General features: G+C 40.1%; 4 protein-coding genes across 5 annotated transcripts in view; 2 read left to right on the forward strand and 2 right to left on the reverse strand.

Moving 5' to 3' along the window:
* The first annotated feature begins 1351 nt into the window (after positions 1-1351).
* On the forward strand, positions 1352-4884 carry nceh1a (neutral cholesterol ester hydrolase 1a). The gene is made up of 5 exons (XM_057334560.1): positions 1352-1524; positions 2058-2286; positions 2408-2477; positions 2560-2731; positions 3660-4884. Exons 1-5 carry the CDS (start codon positions 1387-1389, stop codon positions 4275-4277), a joined length of 1227 nt encoding a protein of 408 aa, XP_057190543.1. The 5' UTR covers positions 1352-1386; the 3' UTR covers positions 4278-4884.
* Positions 4885-5036: 152 nt separating this feature from the next.
* Positions 5037-9986, reverse strand: msl2a (MSL complex subunit 2a). Its single transcript, XM_057334559.1, has 2 exons — positions 9008-9986; positions 5037-8932 (listed from the first exon to the last, which is right to left on the reverse strand). The coding sequence occupies exons 1-2, from the start codon at positions 9147-9149 to the stop codon at positions 7470-7472; spliced, it is 1605 nt and encodes a 534-aa protein (XP_057190542.1). The 5' UTR covers positions 9150-9986; the 3' UTR covers positions 5037-7469.
* A 701-nt stretch (positions 9987-10687) lies between these two features.
* Positions 10688-14606, forward strand: pccb (propionyl-CoA carboxylase subunit beta). Its single transcript, XM_057333420.1, has 15 exons — positions 10688-10932; positions 11032-11151; positions 11279-11347; positions 11432-11488; positions 11571-11684; positions 11763-11873; positions 11970-12078; positions 12266-12386; positions 12485-12566; positions 12657-12780; positions 12871-12978; positions 13086-13186; positions 13262-13360; positions 13734-13833; positions 13943-14606. Exons 1-15 carry the CDS (start codon positions 10702-10704, stop codon positions 14062-14064), a joined length of 1668 nt encoding a protein of 555 aa, XP_057189403.1. The 5' UTR covers positions 10688-10701; the 3' UTR covers positions 14065-14606.
* Positions 14607-14724: 118 nt separating this feature from the next.
* stag1a (STAG1 cohesin complex component a) overlaps positions 14725-19126 on the reverse strand; it is a 51559-nt gene continuing 47157 nt past the window's right edge. For both annotated transcript variants that reach the window (XM_057333418.1, XM_057333417.1), the window contains 12 exons: positions 18996-19088; positions 18737-18911; positions 18484-18623; positions 18309-18410; positions 18069-18217; positions 17321-17449; positions 16995-17200; positions 16733-16904; positions 16327-16443; positions 16107-16221; positions 15368-15448; positions 14725-15284 (listed from right to left, as the gene is read on the reverse strand). In XM_057333418.1, the coding sequence (XP_057189401.1) occupies positions 15261-15284; positions 15368-15448; positions 16107-16221; positions 16327-16443; positions 16733-16904; positions 16995-17200; positions 17321-17449; positions 18069-18217; positions 18309-18410; positions 18484-18623; positions 18737-18911; positions 18996-19088 (1503 nt within the window). In that variant the 3' untranslated portion in view covers positions 14725-15260. The remainder of the gene's footprint in view (positions 15285-15367; positions 15449-16106; positions 16222-16326; positions 16444-16732; positions 16905-16994; positions 17201-17320; positions 17450-18068; positions 18218-18308; positions 18411-18483; positions 18624-18736; positions 18912-18995; positions 19089-19126) is intronic.

Consider the following 19126-nt stretch of genomic DNA (forward strand, 5'->3'; position numbering starts at 1 on the left):
GGAAAAGCCTGCTGCTCTTTTACCCTGACTTGGCAGTCCTGCACTGAGCTAGCCACAGCTTTATTCCAATTACAGAAATCACAACACAGAAGTAAAAGAAATACGAAATGAGGTGGTTGAGACAGAACTGCTATAAGCGCACATGGACTGCATGCATTGATCGTGGTCAGGAGTGATTTTGGTAAATGTCAACCCTACCATTAGTCTGGTTTTCTATTCAGCAGAGCCCATACTCACTCGGCGTATGGCAAATATGTCATTTCTGTGACACAATCCATTTCATCAACAGTAATGAAATGGAGCATCACATACATTTGTGAAAGCACTTTCCTTTAGACGCTGCTACTGCTTTACTATTACTGTACTGCCTGTCCATAAAGCTGAGATGTGTTGAAACACGGTAAATAATAAATAAATATTGATCCTGATAATCAAATATGATACTATTACATAGTTTTTTATGGCTTTATCAGAATTCCTTATAAAAGCCTAGCAAAACAATAATCCATTTGGGATTTTTTTTAAAGTACAAACCATACAGCTCCTCCACTTCCTTCAAACCAAAGCCTTGATTTATTTGACACTAAGCAGTTGATGATTAACAGATACTGATGCAAATGCAAAAAGCTTTTTTTTACACACATTTAGCCTACTGATGACTCCACACCAGTCATCTGTTATATTATATGTTATCATGAAAAAGATGTATTTTTAATAATGTAATGGAATACAGAAACAGGCAATGGAACTGAATATAACTTTAAGAAACTCTCTATTCCCTCAATTTGAATGATATTAAGGACATTTGAAAAAATCTGCATGAATTGGCTTGATCATACGTTTTCAAATGAAAGTTGTCGTTTTTCTAATTGTATACGTTGTTCATAGAATAAGAACCAAAGAAATGTAAAAGTCACGAGTTTTTTTCTTATAACAACAGGGAACCCTAGTGGTGGACATTTGACATGACGACTGAAATCAAAAGTGTGACCTACAATTGTCACTGAGCATTGTCTTTTATATCATATCTTTTAGAATGATTTTTGATCTCAGGTGTATTATTTGTATTTAAATTCCATACATGAAAGGACACTATACTGTAGATTTTAGTTAAATGTCTTTCATTAGAGACCTCATAAAGTAAAATGGATTAAAATAATAGATTTTTAATTAATTTTCAATAAAGAAGGCATTGTATATGGTATTATGCAAGTATAGTATGCTATTGTTGATTGATTAAATACGGACTACATTTCCCAGAATGCTATTTTATAATCTACAGGAAGTTGCAGTAACTTAAAAAAAATCTTTGCACAATTGCTCAATGTCATATTGTCTACCCTCCTGACAGCTACAGATACACTGGAAGAGATACACCACTGCGTGATGAAGTTGCTTTGCGGTATTACCTTGTTTTTATCAATTGCTGTTGCCTATTACATCTACATCCCATTGCCTGGGCAAATTTCAGAGCCATGGAAACTGATGGTGTTGGATGCAACATTTCGAGGAGTTGTGTGGATGGTAAGTACCCCATTTAAACAATCCTGCAGGTGAACTGGAGAAAGGGCTATTCTGATTGGATGATTGTGATGTCTAACTCTAATATCCATTTTTCAACTGAATCAAAATAAGATTCTAAGTTGGTTTTTCAAAGTCCTTTACATTTTTGTCCATACAATGATTTCTTTTTATAGTACATTAAAGCTATTAAGGGTTACTACGATAATATCTCCGAACAGCTCAGAACTCAAAAGAAAATATCCAACATTCCCTATTATCAAAGCAAAATGTGTTTTGAAGAGACATGTTAAGAGATGACCCTGATCAGCCTGTTCTGATGAACTATGGCCAACTTGCCACATCCACAGAATGTACCCAAGGGCAAGATGTAATGTTCGCTCACTGTCTTTACAAACTGTTCTCTCTGTTTCAATCGCCTCGGTATGATGACACTTACTCCCTTTGTCAATGTACCAACAATATCACAACATGCAGATTGTATTTCAAAACCATAAAGCGGGTTCACATATCTAACCTTGTTTGTTGTCTTCTAGGGAGATGTTGCTCACTCGGTGGGTCTGAGTCACAGTGTTCGTGTGATCAACTTTGCCGTGGTCAGTTTTGAGAGTGTGGTGCCGGCCACGTATAATGAGATCTGGGTGGAGGACACTCTGTTTGATGGTGTCCACGTGCGCATATACCACCCTCCTGGAAAGAAAGAAGGCCATCTGAGGAGGGCGGTTGTATTCATCCATGGTGGTGGATGGTCTTTGGGTGCTCCAAGTGTGTCACAGACAATGTCTTTTTAATACTGTATTACAACCATTAGGGCCCATAGAAGAATAACATTCAGAAATTGTACATATGTGTGCATGTGTTGTGACTGGTTTTAATCTGCCATCAGAGTTGGGCTCATATGACAGTCTCTGTGGACAAATGTCGGCTGATCTGGATGCAGTGGTTGTGACAGTGGAGTGAGTATATACCCTGATCATTCACACACTGTAAGAAAGAGCAAAACCACAGTCACACTGGAAGTGCGTTTTGTTTGTGCAGCTATCGCATGGCACCTGATGTGCACTTCCCTGTGCAGTATGAAGACTGCGTCCAGGCCGCTAAGCACTTCCTGAAGCCAGAAACTCTGGCACAATATTTGGTGGATCCAGAGCGAGTAGCAGTGTGCGGAGACAGTGCTGGTGGGAATCTGGCTGCTGCAGTGGCGCAGCGGGTACATCACAGCAAACCAATTTTCAAATTTACAACTTAAAGGGACAGTTCACCAAAAACTGAAAATTCTGTCATCATTTATTCACCCTCTTGTTATTTCAAACCTGCATGACTGCATGAAGAAGAGAAAAATATTGGTAACCGAACAAAGGTGGTACCCATTCACTTCTATTGAATGGAAACCAATGCAAATGAATGGGTACTGCTGTGGTTCGGTTACCAACATATTCACCATTCACTTACATTTAATGTTATCCACGGGTGTCACAACATAACAGTAATGACAACTGATATTATTGATATTGATTGTGATATTACAATGATCGATATTGTGTTAAAATATTGCCGTAAGAGTCACAATGGTTTGAAACTCTCTCTCTCTCCACCTCCTTACAATATTTTGGAAATTGTTTCTTAGCCAAAAAAAGAGAAAACACAAAATAAGCGTAAAAAAAAACATTTAAATAGATATTGTGGTAATATCATTACTGTGAATTCATTGGCCACGGTAATCGTGTAGTGAAAATCTGATACACTCTTGAAAATAAGGGTGCTTAAAAGGTTGTTCACACAGCGATGCCGTATACCATGACAGCGCTAACATTATCTCAATAAAACATACAATGAAATCTCTGATTGCAGAGTTTTGTATCTTCCAAAATACTGTATGAGCACAGTTTGAAAAATTGAGACCATTTTTCAAAGTACCAAGGACATGCGAGACTACAGCTGTCTTTTTTTTTTTAGAAACGTCAGGTAAAACAATTACACAAAATTCTCAATTTGCTCTTAGTCTCATTACTGTCTATGAGATAAAAATAGGATATTATTGATATAATCTTTTTAGAATTGCTTTTTTCAGCTTGGCTTGAATGTCATTTGATTATGGTAATATTTTAAGAGAAATATGCACTTTTGTTTCTCCCTAGATTGGAATAGACAACAGTATCTCTGTGAAATTCAAGCTTCAGGTCTTGATCTACCCTGTGCTCCAAGCTTTGGACTTCAACACAGCTTCCTATCAACAAAACCAAAACGTTCCCATCTTGTATCGCAAACTAATGGCTCGTTTCTGGCTAGAATATCTAGGTGCCGACCCTGACCTCATTCACTCTATTCTGATTAATAACCACACAGCTCAGGACCAAAACCACATGTCGCTGAACCGCTCAAAGCTTGACTGGACCACTCTCCTCCCCAAACGGATGATAAAGCATTATAAACCGGTCATCCCTGTAACTGGGTCTTCCAACATCTTAAAGGATGTACCGGCATTACTGGACGCCAGGGCTGCACCTTTACTCGCAGACGAGGAGGTTTTGCGTATGGCGCCGCGTGCGTATGTTTTAACTGGCGAGCATGATGTTTTGAGGGATGATGGGATTATGTATGCCCGGAGGCTGGAGCTGGCAGGGGTGCCTGTCACAAATGACCATTATGAAGACGGATTTCATGGCTGTGTGAGCTTTGCTTTCTGGCCCTGCTTCTTCTCTGTGGGAATAAGGGCAGTGCAGAATTATATCGCTTGGCTTGAGGAAAATTTGTAGTTGTTTGACTTACATGTACAAATGCAGCGAAAGGTAAAGGTGACAGCAGATGTCAATATTACCACACAGGAAATTTCACAAGTGCAGTATTTCTATCTTTACTGACTGAGGATTTGTGTTTTACATATTGTAGATGGAGTAACATACTAACAGACTGATTATTTCATGTGTTTGAATTAAGTATTTTATACGAAACTAATACTGTTTCCAGAAGTGTGTTCCTCTTCAACTAATACACTAAAAACTAAATCAACCCAAACAGATTTATCTTGATACTGTACTGTATGTGACAATTCCACATTCACTTTTGTTTATTCAGAAAATACTTATAATGTGTGCAAGATATTTAAAAAAATGCTTACATTTCTGTGCATTTAGTCCATAACGCTAATACACAGTTAATAATAAGTCGAATCTCACTATCCGTCTTATTTGCGATGGACTTCCAATTTACTCCCCGCCCCCAAAAAAGCTGTCAAAATGTTCATATTCTTACTGTGAATTGTAGGATTGTGTATTGTGGCTGCACTAAAAAATTGTCTACCCAGGTGGAATTTAGTATTTGTAATCTATTATTTCTTAATAATAATAAAACTAAATATTTTAACACTAAGAATGACTAGGTTACGTTTTATTGTTTTATGTTCCTTTCATCTGCAAATGCATGAAAATGAACTTATCATAAGAGTTTGTCGGAGTGCACATATTTAAACAATGCAATACCAACGCCTACATTCATTGAAAAGAGAATTAAACAAAGATTTTGAGCCTCAGGACTAAGTTTAAAACCACTCATTCAAGTAATATTTTTAAAGGGATGATCCACCCAAAAATGAAAATTATTTCATGAATTACTCCCCCCCCAAGTTGTTCCACACCTGTTTAATTTCTTTGTTCATCATTGATTACCATGGTAGGAAAATTTAAAATGGCGGTCAAAGGTGCCACAGAACGGTTTGCTTTCCTACAATCTTCAAAATATCTCATTTTGTGTTAAACAGAAAAAAAGAATACAATAATTTTTCCTACTATTGTAGGCCTAGTCAATAATGTCCCAGAAATGTCAGTTGCTAACAATTTTCTAAATATCTATCTCTGTATTCATCAGAACAAAGAAATGTATACAGGTTTGGAATTACTTGAGGGTAAGTAAATGGTGACAGAATTTGAAAAAAAAAAAAAACATTTTTTCCAAAGTCGTTCCTGGAGGGGCGGTGTCCTCCAGAGTTTAGCTTCAACTCTAATCAAACACACCTGAACCAGTTAATCGAGGTCTTACTAGGCAGACTAAAAAGTTCCAGACAGGTGCGCTGAGTGAAGTTGGAGCTAAGCTCTTCAGGACACCGGCCCTCCAGGACCGACTTTGCCCACCCCTATCAATTTTGTCAATAGAGCTACAATGTAGCCCTCTCGTGGCCAAATGATGAAATGACTGTAGATATGAAATAAAACCAGGGCAGCTGTGCTTCACCCACAGTTCACTGCAAAGCAAGCCAAGTTAACTCAAGCTATTATATGTGCTGCATTAAACATTAAACAACACATACACACAATACATGACTCAACACACCTTTTTGAAAAACAAGAAATAAAAAACTATAATTTATTTTTGTTGCGTTCTGCAATTTTCATAAACGTGGCAGTGAACAAACCGGCAATAATCTTCGAAGTTCTCTAAAATCAAGAAGCTAAAGTCTGAGTTCAAGTAATGACCACTGAAGAGCAAAAGGAACAAATAAAACAACGCTACCAAACTATAGGATTAGAAAATACAACACTATACCCCACTATAAGATCCAAGACTTAACTAAGAAGAGTTTTAATATTTGGTCAAAGCCCTACTGATAGTGTTTTCAAGCATATTTAAAGATACTGACGAAGCACTGCCTAATCTATTTCATTATATAAGACATGAAACAGTGCAGTGGAACAGTAAAGATGTTCTTTGACCTTTCTCAACATGTATTTTTAGTTTTGGTCCCTAGAACAGGTATCACAACACAATCGCAACACGACACAACTAAGTAGAGTCTGAGGCAATGGGTGCTAAAAGGTGCTCAGGCAATATGAATATTGAAATACTTGCTTACAGTTTTGCCCAAACAAATGTTGAGTAATGGGTTGTTTATCATCTACAAATCTGATTTTTATATTGCTTAAATAACATCACTGCCATGAGTACATTCGCAGGCAACACTGAACACACTTACATTCACTTTTTTCTTGAAATCTTTGTAGATATTGTACTGTGAGACGTCGGTATAGCCCAGCTTTGTCAAAATTAATGGAGATGAAAGGAATCAGCTGGCTAGACACACTAGTAAATGTAAAAATACTATTATTTTAAGGGTTGAGAAATGCATTGGGTTGAGACATCTGTGCTTCATCATCCTACAAAAACCAAAACCACCTGCTCGAGCCATGTCGAGCCGAACACAATCATCTGGGCAACATTGAACATTCTCTTAAACATTGATTTGACATTGAAAAAGTGACAGCGCTACCAGAGGCAGGGCTGTATCGACAGTTTCCATAAAGAAAATTAATAATCTCTTTAACAAAATATATATATACATCCTGACTGGAATGCACGGAACCAGACCTAACAGTTGTGGAGACACAAAAGACGATGACATAGGAAGTGATCACGATGGCAACCAGTACAAGTCTACATGTCTCTAAACCCGTTGACAATATTGGGACCAAGTGCTACATTTTTCACCAAAAGTAAGGTCTAAAATTGTGAGACTGTAGATAATGTACATAAGTGTATAACTTCACCCTCGGTTTATATTTTGAAGCATTATGCATTTAAAAATAACCTTGAATCACCATGACAAAATGTCAGCAAGTAGCATGTAAACAAACTTTGTTATCCGACAATGACTGAATCATGGGAAACAGAAACATCTCTTAAGGTTAGGGTCAAGGAACATTACCATTTGTTAATATGATTGTAAAAAATAATGCAGTGAAGCGTGCAGTTCCTTCAAAATAAAACAACCAAATAAAAATGCCATAACACTTAGCTTCACAGTAACGTTTCATTACAGCAGTGTATGTGATGGTAGAAGTCATGAAAGTTAAGAGTTTTGGTAAACAATTTCTGTCAGACTGAACTGGGAATCAAACATGGCTGCTTTCAAGTTCAACCCTCCCACGAGAGAGAGAAATCAGTAGCAAGACAGCTTATCAACAGTCAAAATGCATCTCAAGAGCATCTTCAAAATTCTGGTCCTCATCGGCACTGGAAGTGAGGAACGAGGCCATAGGTGAGCCTGCGGAGAGGCTGAGGACTCCAGCGTTGGACCCAGCATTTCGCACCGAAATGCTGGTGAGGTTGATGCCCAGCGTGAGCCTCGTCTGCTCCAGGGCTTTCTCCGGCACGGCGAAGGCCTCCAGTTTCTTCTCCCCGTTGGCCATGTATGAGTTTTGACAGCCCCTGCAGATGCAGTCCAAACAGGCCTTCCGGTTGGAGTAGCAGGGGCATCTTTGACCTCTGCAGGTAAGAACACTTGGATTCTGAGTTGCTCTGCCACATTTGCAACCCTTCTTCTCTTGCGTCTTTTTGTATGCAACTTTGGTGGGCTGTCCGGGTAATATACTAGCAGGGAGCACCCTGTCCTTCGCCTTGCCCTTCGATTTAGGGACGGCGACTTTACTCTTCGACTGAACCTTCTTATTACCCGAATCTGCGTTTACCTGTATGTTCTTAGTTAAATCCAACATGGCCTTGTTGACTTTCAGGACACCTCCATTGGAGACCACCACAGCGGGTTGGGAGGGAGCTTTAGGTTCACACGCTGACTTCGCCGGTGCTGTGGCCGCTACCGAGGGCCCCTGGATGAAACTAGCGATGGGCAGAGGCTGGATCATCTCGCTGTCACTCTCAGAGCGAGAACGCTTTCGGCTCAGTCTCACTTTGCGGTGGGATGCGGCAAGACACGTCATACCCGTCTGAGGCTGCTGTGGGTGGTCTGATGCAACGGTGGTCAGCGACGATTGCTGACTTTGCTCCGCTGGCGTTTCAGTCTTGTGCTGTTGAGCAATGGAGCGGTCTTTGTTCTCAAAATCAGATTCGGGGGTCTCCATTGCACATGCGACTAGCTTAGCGCCACTCGCCTGACTGATGTTGCCGTTTAAGACATTTACAGTAACAGCGTCTGTTTTTAATTCTTTCGAATTCAAAGGTTCCCTCACAGTGACTGGCTTGCGTGTCTCCAGCTCAGTTTGTGTCAACAGTACATCATCCGAGCCAGACGGGTTCACATCAATAGAATTATTCGAGGACTCCGCCTCGGTTTTAATGTGAGGAGCATCCAAATTGTCTGTTTGACTGTGCGCGTCCGAAATGCTAAACTGTTCCTGTTCTTCCTTTACTGTCCCTAACACTTCTTCCAACATTTTCTTCACCTCGGGATAACCTTCGACCCCCAAGGCGCTTTGCTGAGTATTGATGCACACCGACACATAATCGCAGAGATTCCTATAGCAGTCAACCAGAATCTGAAGCTGTTTATTCTCCTCGAACTCCTCCCAGTCTTTACACCAGCTGCACGACGGCTTCAACATCATCTTTTCACCTTTGCAACCCATGCAAACGTAGTGCTGGCAAGATGAATTTTTAGGAGCAATTGGATCCTGAAGCAAATTCCCTAGATGGAAACAAACAACACATTAGTTGCAGGCAATCACACATGAAAGGAATCTAGATTTTTAAAGATCCTCACCACACGCCAGGCAGGAGAGAGAGTCTCTAAAGAAATTCAGAACGTTAAACAATCCTCCGTATGTCTCCGGGTCTTGGGGGTCGCACTGCATGAGAGAGCGACACGCCGACACGTACAGCGAGGTGGCATTTACCGGATTCATTTCAGCGATTTGCGTTTATAACAGAGCGAGACGATCAGCTGCTACAGTATTGAGAGGGAGCCTGATGCTCGTTCACGAAACCAAGACTTCCAATGCAGAATAACTGTGAGAATTCAATCAACCAGGCTTCACCCAACGCCACAAACAAAGAGTGTAAGAGGACATGACTCACAAGCAGGGATGCCGGTTTGAGTTTTATGCCCGTTAACATGTCAAAACGTTATTTGATGTGATTGTTGCTGCAGAGATTATCCATCTGAACTGTGAAAATAAAACCTTGCTCGGCGTTTAACCGCAGACTGTAGTTTAACTCAACTCTCACGTTCCATGCTAGACACCGATTACCTCAAAATCCAAAGAGCTGCTCTTTTGTGATCAAACACACAGAGACAGAGATGTTAAAAGGCATTTTAGTAGTCCACACAACAGGCCTTGCGGTTTACTGTCGCTAGAGAGACACTGCAGCTGGAGCTGTTATCAGTTCGTAAGTAAAAGCTTAAAAAAGGAAATGTCCAAAAATGATAATCCTTGAAATAGCCCGAGTCTGTAACAGCGGGTGGATGCACACTTGGGTCTAACAACAGACAACACAATTCGCTAAACGCTGCTAGCTCGTTTGCTAGCTAATGTTGTGTACACTTCTTCGTGTTTTGGAACACGGCCGCTTTTCTCTTAATAAGTCCAACAGTCTTCCGTTTTAGGGACACGTCTTCTATGCGGCGTTTGGTTGAATTCTATCTACACCAAAATATTCACAAAAGCTATGGTTGTTATTCCACTGTTAACTTTTGCATCCTGAGAGACAATACCAAACAAGAGTAAAGAGCGCCTCGATTTGAACATGACATGCGTGAGTACTGCCCCCTAGTGTGTGACTGTATAAACCACACACTGCCTGTGGGGAGAAATGGAACCTGTTCCAGCATTGTAACATTTGTAAGAATTTATTTATGAAACGAATAAACAAACAAGCAAACGTTTGTGTTTTGTAAATGTTGATTTTATTTTATATTTTGGGAAACGCCTTTTACCAGATGTTGTGCTACTTTTGGGGTTTTAAATCATTTGACAATGTTTTCAGTGAATTGCGCAATTGAAATATTACCACAATGGCAATGTGTGTACACCTTATGAAACACCGAAATGTAAAGTACAGGAAATAATAATAAATTATGTATTATTTAAATAAATACATTTAAGTTATTCGATTTAGTATTTACTAATAGTCACCAACGTTTTCTCTTTAATTCGATCTTCAGTCATAAATTCGAAATCTGGGTAAGATAGGAAATAACTAAAAAACATTTTCCCCTAAATCTGAGGTCTCTGCCACAATTCTCGGGAAATGTAGTTTATACTTTTTCACATTTAGTAAGGACTACATCGACCATGTTTGCCTAACTAAGCACGTCTCTACAGTGATTGGTTCCCGTCTCCACGCCTCTTCACTAATCGCATAGCGATTGGCTTTAAAACATAACGCCCATCGGTGATTGGCTAAAGAACATCGTCATGATTTTCGACGCTTTCCTGTGCCCTCCGTGTAGCAGGAATGGCGACCTACGCGTTAATGCGAAGCAGTCTGGGACTATTAAAAAGTCTAAAATATCCCTTAAAAGGCGTATATCAGATTCCTAATGGCACAGTTGCTCAATCAAAATTGTTGCAAAACGCAAGATGGTATTGTTCCCGTCACATGTCTGTGCAGGAGAGAATCGAAAAGAAGCGAAATGCAGCGCTCGCAGGAGGAGGACAGAAGAGAATAGATGCACAGCACAAACGGGTAACGTTAACATAATAAAACTGTCTTAAAATGAGTGCAAAAATACGAAGAAAGCAGAACATTTTGCAATGATCATAGTTCTACTAATGTTTCTGTTAGGGTAAACTGACAGCGCGAGAGAGAGTTGAGCTCTTGCTTGACCCTGATTCATTCGTGGAGTGTGACATGTTTGTGGAGCATCGCTGTTCTGACTTCGGCATGGAGGAAGATCATAATAAGGTCAGACGCTTACATACTATAGACACCCTGCCAAACACCTACATTGCTTTATGTGCATTTTAAATGTTTGCAAATACATCACGCTTATCGTAGTGTGCCACATTTACCTGCTCAACTTTTTGCGCAGTACCCAGGAGACAGTGTGGTGACTGGACAGGGCAGAATCAACGGCAGGCTGGTTTATGTTTTCAGCCAGGTACAAAACTATTTTGCACATCATCTGGATAAAATCTGATTTTGAATAGCTCACTATTCTTCTAACATAGTTATGTGTTGTCAGGACTTTACAGTGTTTGGAGGCAGTTTATCAGGGGCGCATGCTCAGAAGATATCCAAGGCAAGTTTGTTTGCTTGTTTCAAGTTTACTGAAGTTACAGTCTGCGAGCTGAAATAAAAACCGCTGTGATTTTATTCTACAGATCATGGACCAGGCAATGCTGGTGGGAGCACCGGTTATAGGCTTGAATGACTCCGGTGGAGCCCGCATTCAGGAAGGAGTTGAGTCTCTTGCGGGATATGCTGACATATTTCTGGTAAAATGAACAGTCTGACATGAAATTATATTTAATATGTTTAAGGATTTATTTTTGACTACTATATTTGTTCTTTAGCGTAATGTGATGGCGTCAGGTGTAATTCCTCAGATCTCTCTCATCATGGGTCCATGTGCAGGTGGAGCTGTGTACTCACCTGCTCTTACAGACTTTACTTTCATGGTGAAGGTAAGAGAATCAATGTATTAAACACATTCTCAGTCTACATTTTAAAGCGTAAATGCATAATGATCATCCAAATGATCAATTATCTTGTATTTACAGGACACCTCTTATCTCTTCATCACCGGTCCAGATGTGGTGAAGTCTGTTACAAATGAGGATGTGACGCAGGAGCAGCTGGGTGGAGCAAAAACCCACACTTCAGTGTCTGGTAGGTCCAGCCGTCTGATGGATTTTCCTTGCCTGTACCTCCAAGTATGTTATTGTGAAGATGTTTGTGGTGTGTTATTAAGCATGATATTATTTTTTAACAACAGACGTGGTTTGTTAGCTTGACCGTAAATTCCCTTGGCTTACAGGTAGCATAACAGTAGTTCTGTTTTTTCACTGTGTTTCAGGTGTTGCTCATCAGGCCTTTGAAAATGATATTGATGCCCTTCTGAACTTACGAGACTTTTTCAATTACCTTCCACTGAGCAACAAGGATCCAGCTCCAGTCATTGAGTGTCACGATCCCAAGTAACACACTAGATGTATTATCTTTAGTTTACATTATCTCCATCAGTTTCTTTGATAACGTGGCATGTTCTTTTATCACGTCAATTTGTGTTCCTCAGAGATCGCCTGTGTCCTGGTCTAGATATTCTTGTTCCTCTTGAAAGCACAAAAGCCTTTGACATGCTAGATGTTGTTCACAGTGTACGTAAATATTTACAGAAATAGAAACGGAGATGCACATGTACAAATAAGTTTTCTTTGATAATGCAGATTCTCATTTGACTTTCACAGATAGTAGATGAGAGGAAATTCTTTGAGATTATGCCCAACTATGCTAAGAATATTGTGGTGGGATTTGCCAGAATGAACGGCCGGACCGTGGGCATAGTAGGAAATCAACCTAAAGTGGCATCTGGTGGGTGTTTATATAAGAATTTATTATACAGGTTTATTTTTAGTTTAACAGCAGTTTGATTTTTGTTACATACAAAATGTTTTTTTCTAGGCTGCCTGGACATAAACTCATCCGTTAAAGGGGCTCGATTTGTCCGATTCTGTGATGCCTTCAACATTCCCATCATCACTTTTGTAGATGTGCCAGGATTCCTGCCAGGTATCTTTGAAGATCCATAACATTACATTAAGACTCATTTAGCCTGAGTTACCAGCTGCTTTTAACATTCATAAAAGGTATTAAAAGAGCATATTGTGATGTAACAGGCACAGCTCAAGAGTATGGAGGGATCATCAGACACGGAGCCAAACTGCTTTATTCGTACGCAGAGGCGACAGTTCCAAAAATCACAGTCATCACTAGGAAGGTGGGAGGCTGATGTACGGGTGGGGTTGGTAAACTAATTTGCTTCTGTATTAAATCTTGCATCTGCTGTCTTTAGGCCTATGGAGGTGCTTACGATGTGATGAGCTCCAAACATTTAAGAGGAGATGTCAACTATGCCTGGCCAACTGCTGAAGTTGCAGTGATGGGTGCAAAGGTAACCCTAAAGACTTATGAGCGGAGACAATTATTGTAGATCTATCTAGAAGTATAACTAGAAGTGCAGAGACATTGAAAAATGCCATGTCACTTGTAGACCTCCGCTCTCATGTCAGTCAGATGTCTAACATGATCTCTTTAAGCCTAGTATAGGTGAAGATAGAATTACACTGGAGATCACTATGCATCTTGATAATTTTCCTTCTGCTGGTTTTGTTTTGATGTTGAAGATCAGATGGATGATACTGAAACGTCTTATTTATATCCTCATGATGACTACACTTACATAGACTGGTATATCACTAACTAGAATTTGACTGACAGTCAAGCAATCAAATTCTTATTTTTGTGCATGTTATTGAATTTTTAAGGGTGCGGTTCAGATCATCTTTAGAGGAAAGAAAAACCAAGCTGAGGCTGAAGCCGAATACGTGGAGAAGTTTGCAAATCCCTTCCCAGCTGCTGTCAGAGGTGCACATATATGACACAACCTGGCAATTTGATCTGAAACAAACACACCAATTCATAGGACTGTGCTAAGTTACAGTGGTTTTCTGATATTTGTCGTTTTGCTACACAGGCTTTGTGGATGACATCATTCAGCCCTCAACCACACGCAAGAGGATCTGTAGAGACCTAGAAGTGTTGGCCAGCAAAAAACAGACCAACCCCTGGAAAAAACATGCCAACATTCCCCTGTAAATCTTTGTTCAACACTACTTATTTTATAGCATTTCATGACATCTGTGGTTGCTCAGACTGGAGAAATGTAAAAAAAATCATGTTTTAAAACACGGTTTGTTGTGCCTTATCTCCTTTACCCGTTACCTTATTTAAACAAAAACTCTCAAAAACAATAAAACACTCCCACAGTTCATGATTACATATTTATTTTTTTCTGAAAAAGTGACTTTTCCATAAGTTCACTGAAGAAAACAGTTTTCCATTAAAAGGGAAAGTGGTACGTCATTTCTAGGTTGTACAAAAGAAAAACATTTTATATTGAAATTGTACAATTTACAGGTACACTAGCAAAACTAACCAGGGCTCGGGGTGGGAGGTAATGACAATCATGGCAACACTTATGTTGTGGACAGTATAATCACTTTTTGAGAACACGGGACCATAGAGCACTTAAACTGAGGCATTCGGTGTCATAATACTGTCATTTGATCTCATTTAAGACCTGACAGGCCAGCATCTGCTTGATTGATTCACCTCACTCGATCAATGCATGTTCAAACAGACATTTCGCACAAATAAACCTCACCTCATAACTAAATCTACTGGAGATAAAATATAAAGCACTGACCATTCAAATGATTTCACCATAGAAAATGATGCTCTTTCAGGACAATCCTCCAGTCTGAATATTAACTGCGTTTTTATTATTGTAACCAAACTGTTTACTCTGTTTAAAACAATAGTGTTCTTTTACATGTAAATTAAGAAATTGAAGATTTACCAACATTTACTACTGAATGTGGTGTGGGAGGAAGAAACCATCTGTTGACCTGACAGCAAAAGCGACTTCATTATTTACATGTACAGGGCGTCTACACAATAGGATGGGTGAACACAATATGTACATCTTTAACACATGGGACTGTGCATTCTTACATGATCGATCTGTATCACAACGTAGATCCTATCCTGTGTGATTTATATGAGCCGGCCGAAATAAACCGCTGGGTAGAGATATGACTGGACCGCATCAGTTAAAATAATCTCTAAATGAATAAAAGCTCCTCTGATGTGGCGTTTTATAAAAGATTGAGGGTTTTTGGAAAGTTCAAGTCAGATTCACTTCAACTGGAGACCGGTGCTTCCACGTTTAGAAGTGAATGCCTCTTCAGCACATGCTTTTACATCGCTCTTTCACCTTTCGTCATGGCAGTTCAGAACATGGGCATTGTGAAACCCTGAGAAAAATATAAATATAAATAAATAAATCATGCATAAAAATAAAGACCACATAAATTAGAAAAGCTTGCTTCAGCCTTACCGACTCGTCCTCAATCATGGCTGCCGAGTCAAAGAAGTCCGGTCTCAGCTCCGCCCTCTCTCGCCTGTTTCTGGATGGAGGCTACACAACAGGGTGTTTAGACAATGTCGTTTATGTCAATATTTTCCACATTATCATTGATATATGATCATCTGATGGATAATACTCCACATTAATTACATGTAAAGCTCTGGAAAAAAATAAGAGATAGCTTGGTAAAATGATCCCTTTTGTTTCATTCTGTGAACTGATATCAATAGTAATATTGTTCCCATTTGCAGAAAATGAAAACTGAAGAAACAAGTCAAAATAACAGAAAAGATGCTCTGTATTTTTTAGACCTCAAATGCTGCAAAGAAAACAAGTTCATATTTACTTTAAAGCAATACAGCAGTAATAATCGTACGTGTATTTAGGAACAGTTAAAAATGTTATGTGATATCACAGTTTTCATGTGTCTTGTCATGCTGTCAGTCTTTCACATTGCTGTTGGATGATTGCTTTGATTTTGTTGAAATTCTGACATTGGACTGGAATGGACAAAATACTACAAATGCTGATTAAATGAAAATTTGGAATAGTCTCTTAATCTTTTACAGCGGCTGTATGTTGTTGAAGTGGTAAAATGTCAGTAACTAAAAAATGTGAAGGACACATTGAAAAACTAGATAAAATCAAGCAGCTCACTGGTTTTATTAGTACATCACATTCACAAGACTAAACCCCGCTTGGCTCTTACCAGGTCAATCACCATAGTGTCCTCGAATTCCTCACTCATGTCTTCTAGATGTCCACGAGATGACATCATGACATCCTCAAAAATGGGTTCGCCGTCATCCTCCATGAGACCACGTCTAATTGGGAAAAAAACAATATGTACCTTACCAATACATATACAAACCAAATCTGAAAAATCTTTACAGTTCACTAAAATATCCCACACTGGTTTCTCCACTTACACAGTGTGTCGTACTCCTCCTCCACTCCTGGCCTTCATGTAGTTCATGGCTGTGCGTTCTTTCCTGTTCACCTCTTCCATCTTCTGCTGTCCAAGCCAGGACATCTGCATCTGAGGACTGAGACAATCCAAGATCATTTATACTCAACCCTCCCAACCATGACTCAATACAACCTTGAATACTTTAAGACAGGGGTGTCCAAAGTCAGTCCTGGAGGGCCGGTGTCCTGCAAAGTTTAGCTTCAACCCTAATCAAACACACCTGAACAGCTAATCAAGGTCTCACAAAGCAGACTAGAAACTTCCAAACAGGTGTGTTGAGCCAAGTTGGAGCTAAACTCTGCAGGACAGTGGCCCTCCAGGACCGACATTGGACACCCCTGCTTTAAGATGTAAGCGCCACTTACTTATGTACGTAGTCTGATTCAGATCCGGGTTCGGAGTCCTGGTCTGGGATGTGCTCGGCAGCCTGGCGAGGGTTTTCTCGGAGTACGGTGGAAGTGAGCTGGGGGGTCTGCAGGGCTCCTGGGGTCCGCAAAGTGTCATTCCTCATCATCCAAGAGCCCTCTAAACTCTCCTCTGAAGAACCAGGACACCACACACACGTCTATTATGAGGGTAGTGAAGCCAACTAACAAAAACATAACTTTATTCGTCTGGCATCCTCACCCTCGATGCGTTTCTTGTGCAGGGCTGGGCGGCCCTTCTTGCTTCGTATAGATCCAGCTTTACTGCTGCTACTGCCGCTGGTGATGGACATGCGGTCCTCATCTCCACCCGTCAATAGAGAGTTCCTGTAGGAGATGAGCGGCAGCCAGATGTCCTCACGCCTCTCCATCATGTGCTCGGTCATGAACTTCTCCAGATACGAGTGACTGTGAAGTCATGCAGGTAACATAACAAGAACAGAAAAAAGAGAAAGGCAAATCGTAGGCACATGAACATGACCATAATAATGAAAACAAGTGTCAAAGTCGGTGCTCACACAAACATACACTGTTTTCTTGTCTTGGCGAAGCAGCTTCGAGGAGAACTCGCAGAGAACCTCTAGGAAAGCCAGGTTTGGAGGCGGATACTCGGGTCCTTTTGGATTCTGATATTTAAAGGCAAACTCGATTCCATCTCTGAATAAAATAAAAAAATATGAAATCGCATTAAACACAGTCATGCAACTATGTGAGACACCTAACAATAAAGTGGAGAATTTCCCCCCCCCAAATCATTACTATTGGTCACCCTTCATGTTTGTCTGTGGGTTTGGCAAATATTTAACCAATGAAAAGTATCAACTTTGACAACACGGCTCTCCTGTTTTTGCCAAGTGGTTGATATCCTTAGGACAACATCATGTTGACCCTGGGACAACATTTAAATCAACCAATCAGATTTCAGAAATAAGTTTACAGTTTATTTTAAGTTGAATCTTCCAACCAGGATTAGGTGCTTCTAGACCATTGTTTTTCACTTATCATTTCCCTCTGGTTTTAGGAGTAAGTTATGGTTAGGGTTGGGGTTTGGTGTGGGTTTAGGTTTAGGTTTTATTTATAAAAATGTTGTCCTTAGGTCAACAAAATATGTTGTCCTGAAGACATCAACCACTTGGCAAAATCAGGTCGAGCTTGACAGCACAGTGGTTTGGAGTTGCGGTTTTGGAGATATGAGGTTTACACCCGACAGTGATGATATCTATGTTGTCTTAAATTATTTTAAACATGCCCTTGTTACATGGCACAAATTACTCACTTGTGCAGTGTGGCCACAGCCTCTCTGGTCTTGATCTGGTCCAATCCAAAGGTCAGGGCGAAACGGCGGGCTAATTCCTTAATGCCGCTGACATGAGATGAGGTTCTGTCTAAGTTAGGACCCTGATCTTGGATCAGCTCATTAAAGAGCTGATCAACAAAGAAAAAGAGCAGAATTATTACAAAAAAGCTCTTTAATGACAAAGCCAGTATCATAATATCCGCCAACATATTTTCTCACCTGCTGTAAGCTCAGAATGAGTGTTTTGGCACACAGTATCTTGTCCGTCTGCCTGGTTTTGCTTAGTGTTTCTTTGATGATGTCTCCATAATCATTGTAGTACTACAAAACATAATACTATTAAAAACTGCACATCATTTTAATATTAAATATAATAAAGCAATGGATGTCCTACCTTCATGTAGTGTTTGAAGATATCAGCAGCAGCAGGCATGTCTACTATATCATATATGATGAGCTTGCTGAAAGCAGCTAGAAGGTTCCTCCTCTTGTGTAAGGCCTCGATCTTGTTAGCTTCATCTTCCTCATCACCTTCTGTGTATGTGAGGACATGGCGTGTCAGCTTGTCTACCAAACACTTACTTACATATCACAGAGGTGGACTAAATGGACTATCTGGGTATCTGAGAAGTGACGCTGTTACTCACCTATGCTCTGATTCTCTTCATCCTGGTCAATGAACACATGATCCAGGACAAAGTTGAGCAGTTCGTTCTGTAAGGTGCTGTCTGGGTTAAACACCAGCGGTTGTAGACCTTCTCTGGACCCTGTGGTGAGCTGGTGACTGAAGATCATCAGCAGGTCACACAACAGCATGAACGCCTGAGAAACAGAGAGAAAAGCAGAAATTGGTTGGTGGCTCCGTAAGAAACTTAACCTTCCTGAATATCTCTAACAGGATCTCACCTGCTCTTTGACCGGCGTGTTGACGTTTGATAAACACTGTTGGCATACAGCTAGAAAAGACTTGACAACCCTTCTTTGTGCTAGAAGATCATCCTAAAGTTGAAAAAGCAAGATAATGATGTCTGTTTAGT

The sequence above is a fragment of the Triplophysa rosa genome, linkage group LG5 (assembly GCF_024868665.1).
Source record: "Triplophysa rosa linkage group LG5, Trosa_1v2, whole genome shotgun sequence".
NCBI lineage: Eukaryota > Metazoa > Chordata > Actinopteri > Cypriniformes > Nemacheilidae > Triplophysa > Triplophysa rosa.

What these genes read in the sequence shown, in the direction of transcription:
- nceh1a (XM_057334560.1), top strand. Translation starts at nt 1,387, where the DNA reads ATGAAGTTGCTTTGCGGTATTACCTTGTTTTTATCAATTGCTGTTGCC. An exon ending in TTCGAGGAGTTGTGTGGATG is followed by an intron (nt 1,525 to 2,057) that starts GTAAGTACCCCA and finishes GTTGTCTTCTAG; the next exon opens with GGAGATGTTGCTCACTCGGT. An exon ending in GCAGTGGTTGTGACAGTGGA is followed by an intron (nt 2,478 to 2,559) that starts GTGAGTATATAC and finishes TTGTTTGTGCAG; the next exon opens with CTATCGCATGGCACCTGATG.
- msl2a (XM_057334559.1), bottom strand. Translation starts at nt 9,149, where the DNA reads ATGAATCCGGTAAATGCCACCTCGCTGTACGTGTCGGCGTGTCGCTCT. An exon ending in TCTCTCCTGCCTGGCGTGTG is followed by an intron (nt 8,933 to 9,007) that starts GTGAGGATCTTT and finishes GTTTCCATCTAG; the next exon opens with GGAATTTGCTTCAGGATCCA.
- pccb (XM_057333420.1), top strand. Translation starts at nt 10,702, where the DNA reads ATGGCGACCTACGCGTTAATGCGAAGCAGTCTGGGACTATTAAAAAGT. An exon ending in TAGATGCACAGCACAAACGG is followed by an intron (nt 10,933 to 11,031) that starts GTAACGTTAACA and finishes TGTTTCTGTTAG; the next exon opens with GGTAAACTGACAGCGCGAGA. An exon ending in TGTGCCAGGATTCCTGCCAG is followed by an intron (nt 12,979 to 13,085) that starts GTATCTTTGAAG and finishes GTGATGTAACAG; the next exon opens with GCACAGCTCAAGAGTATGGA.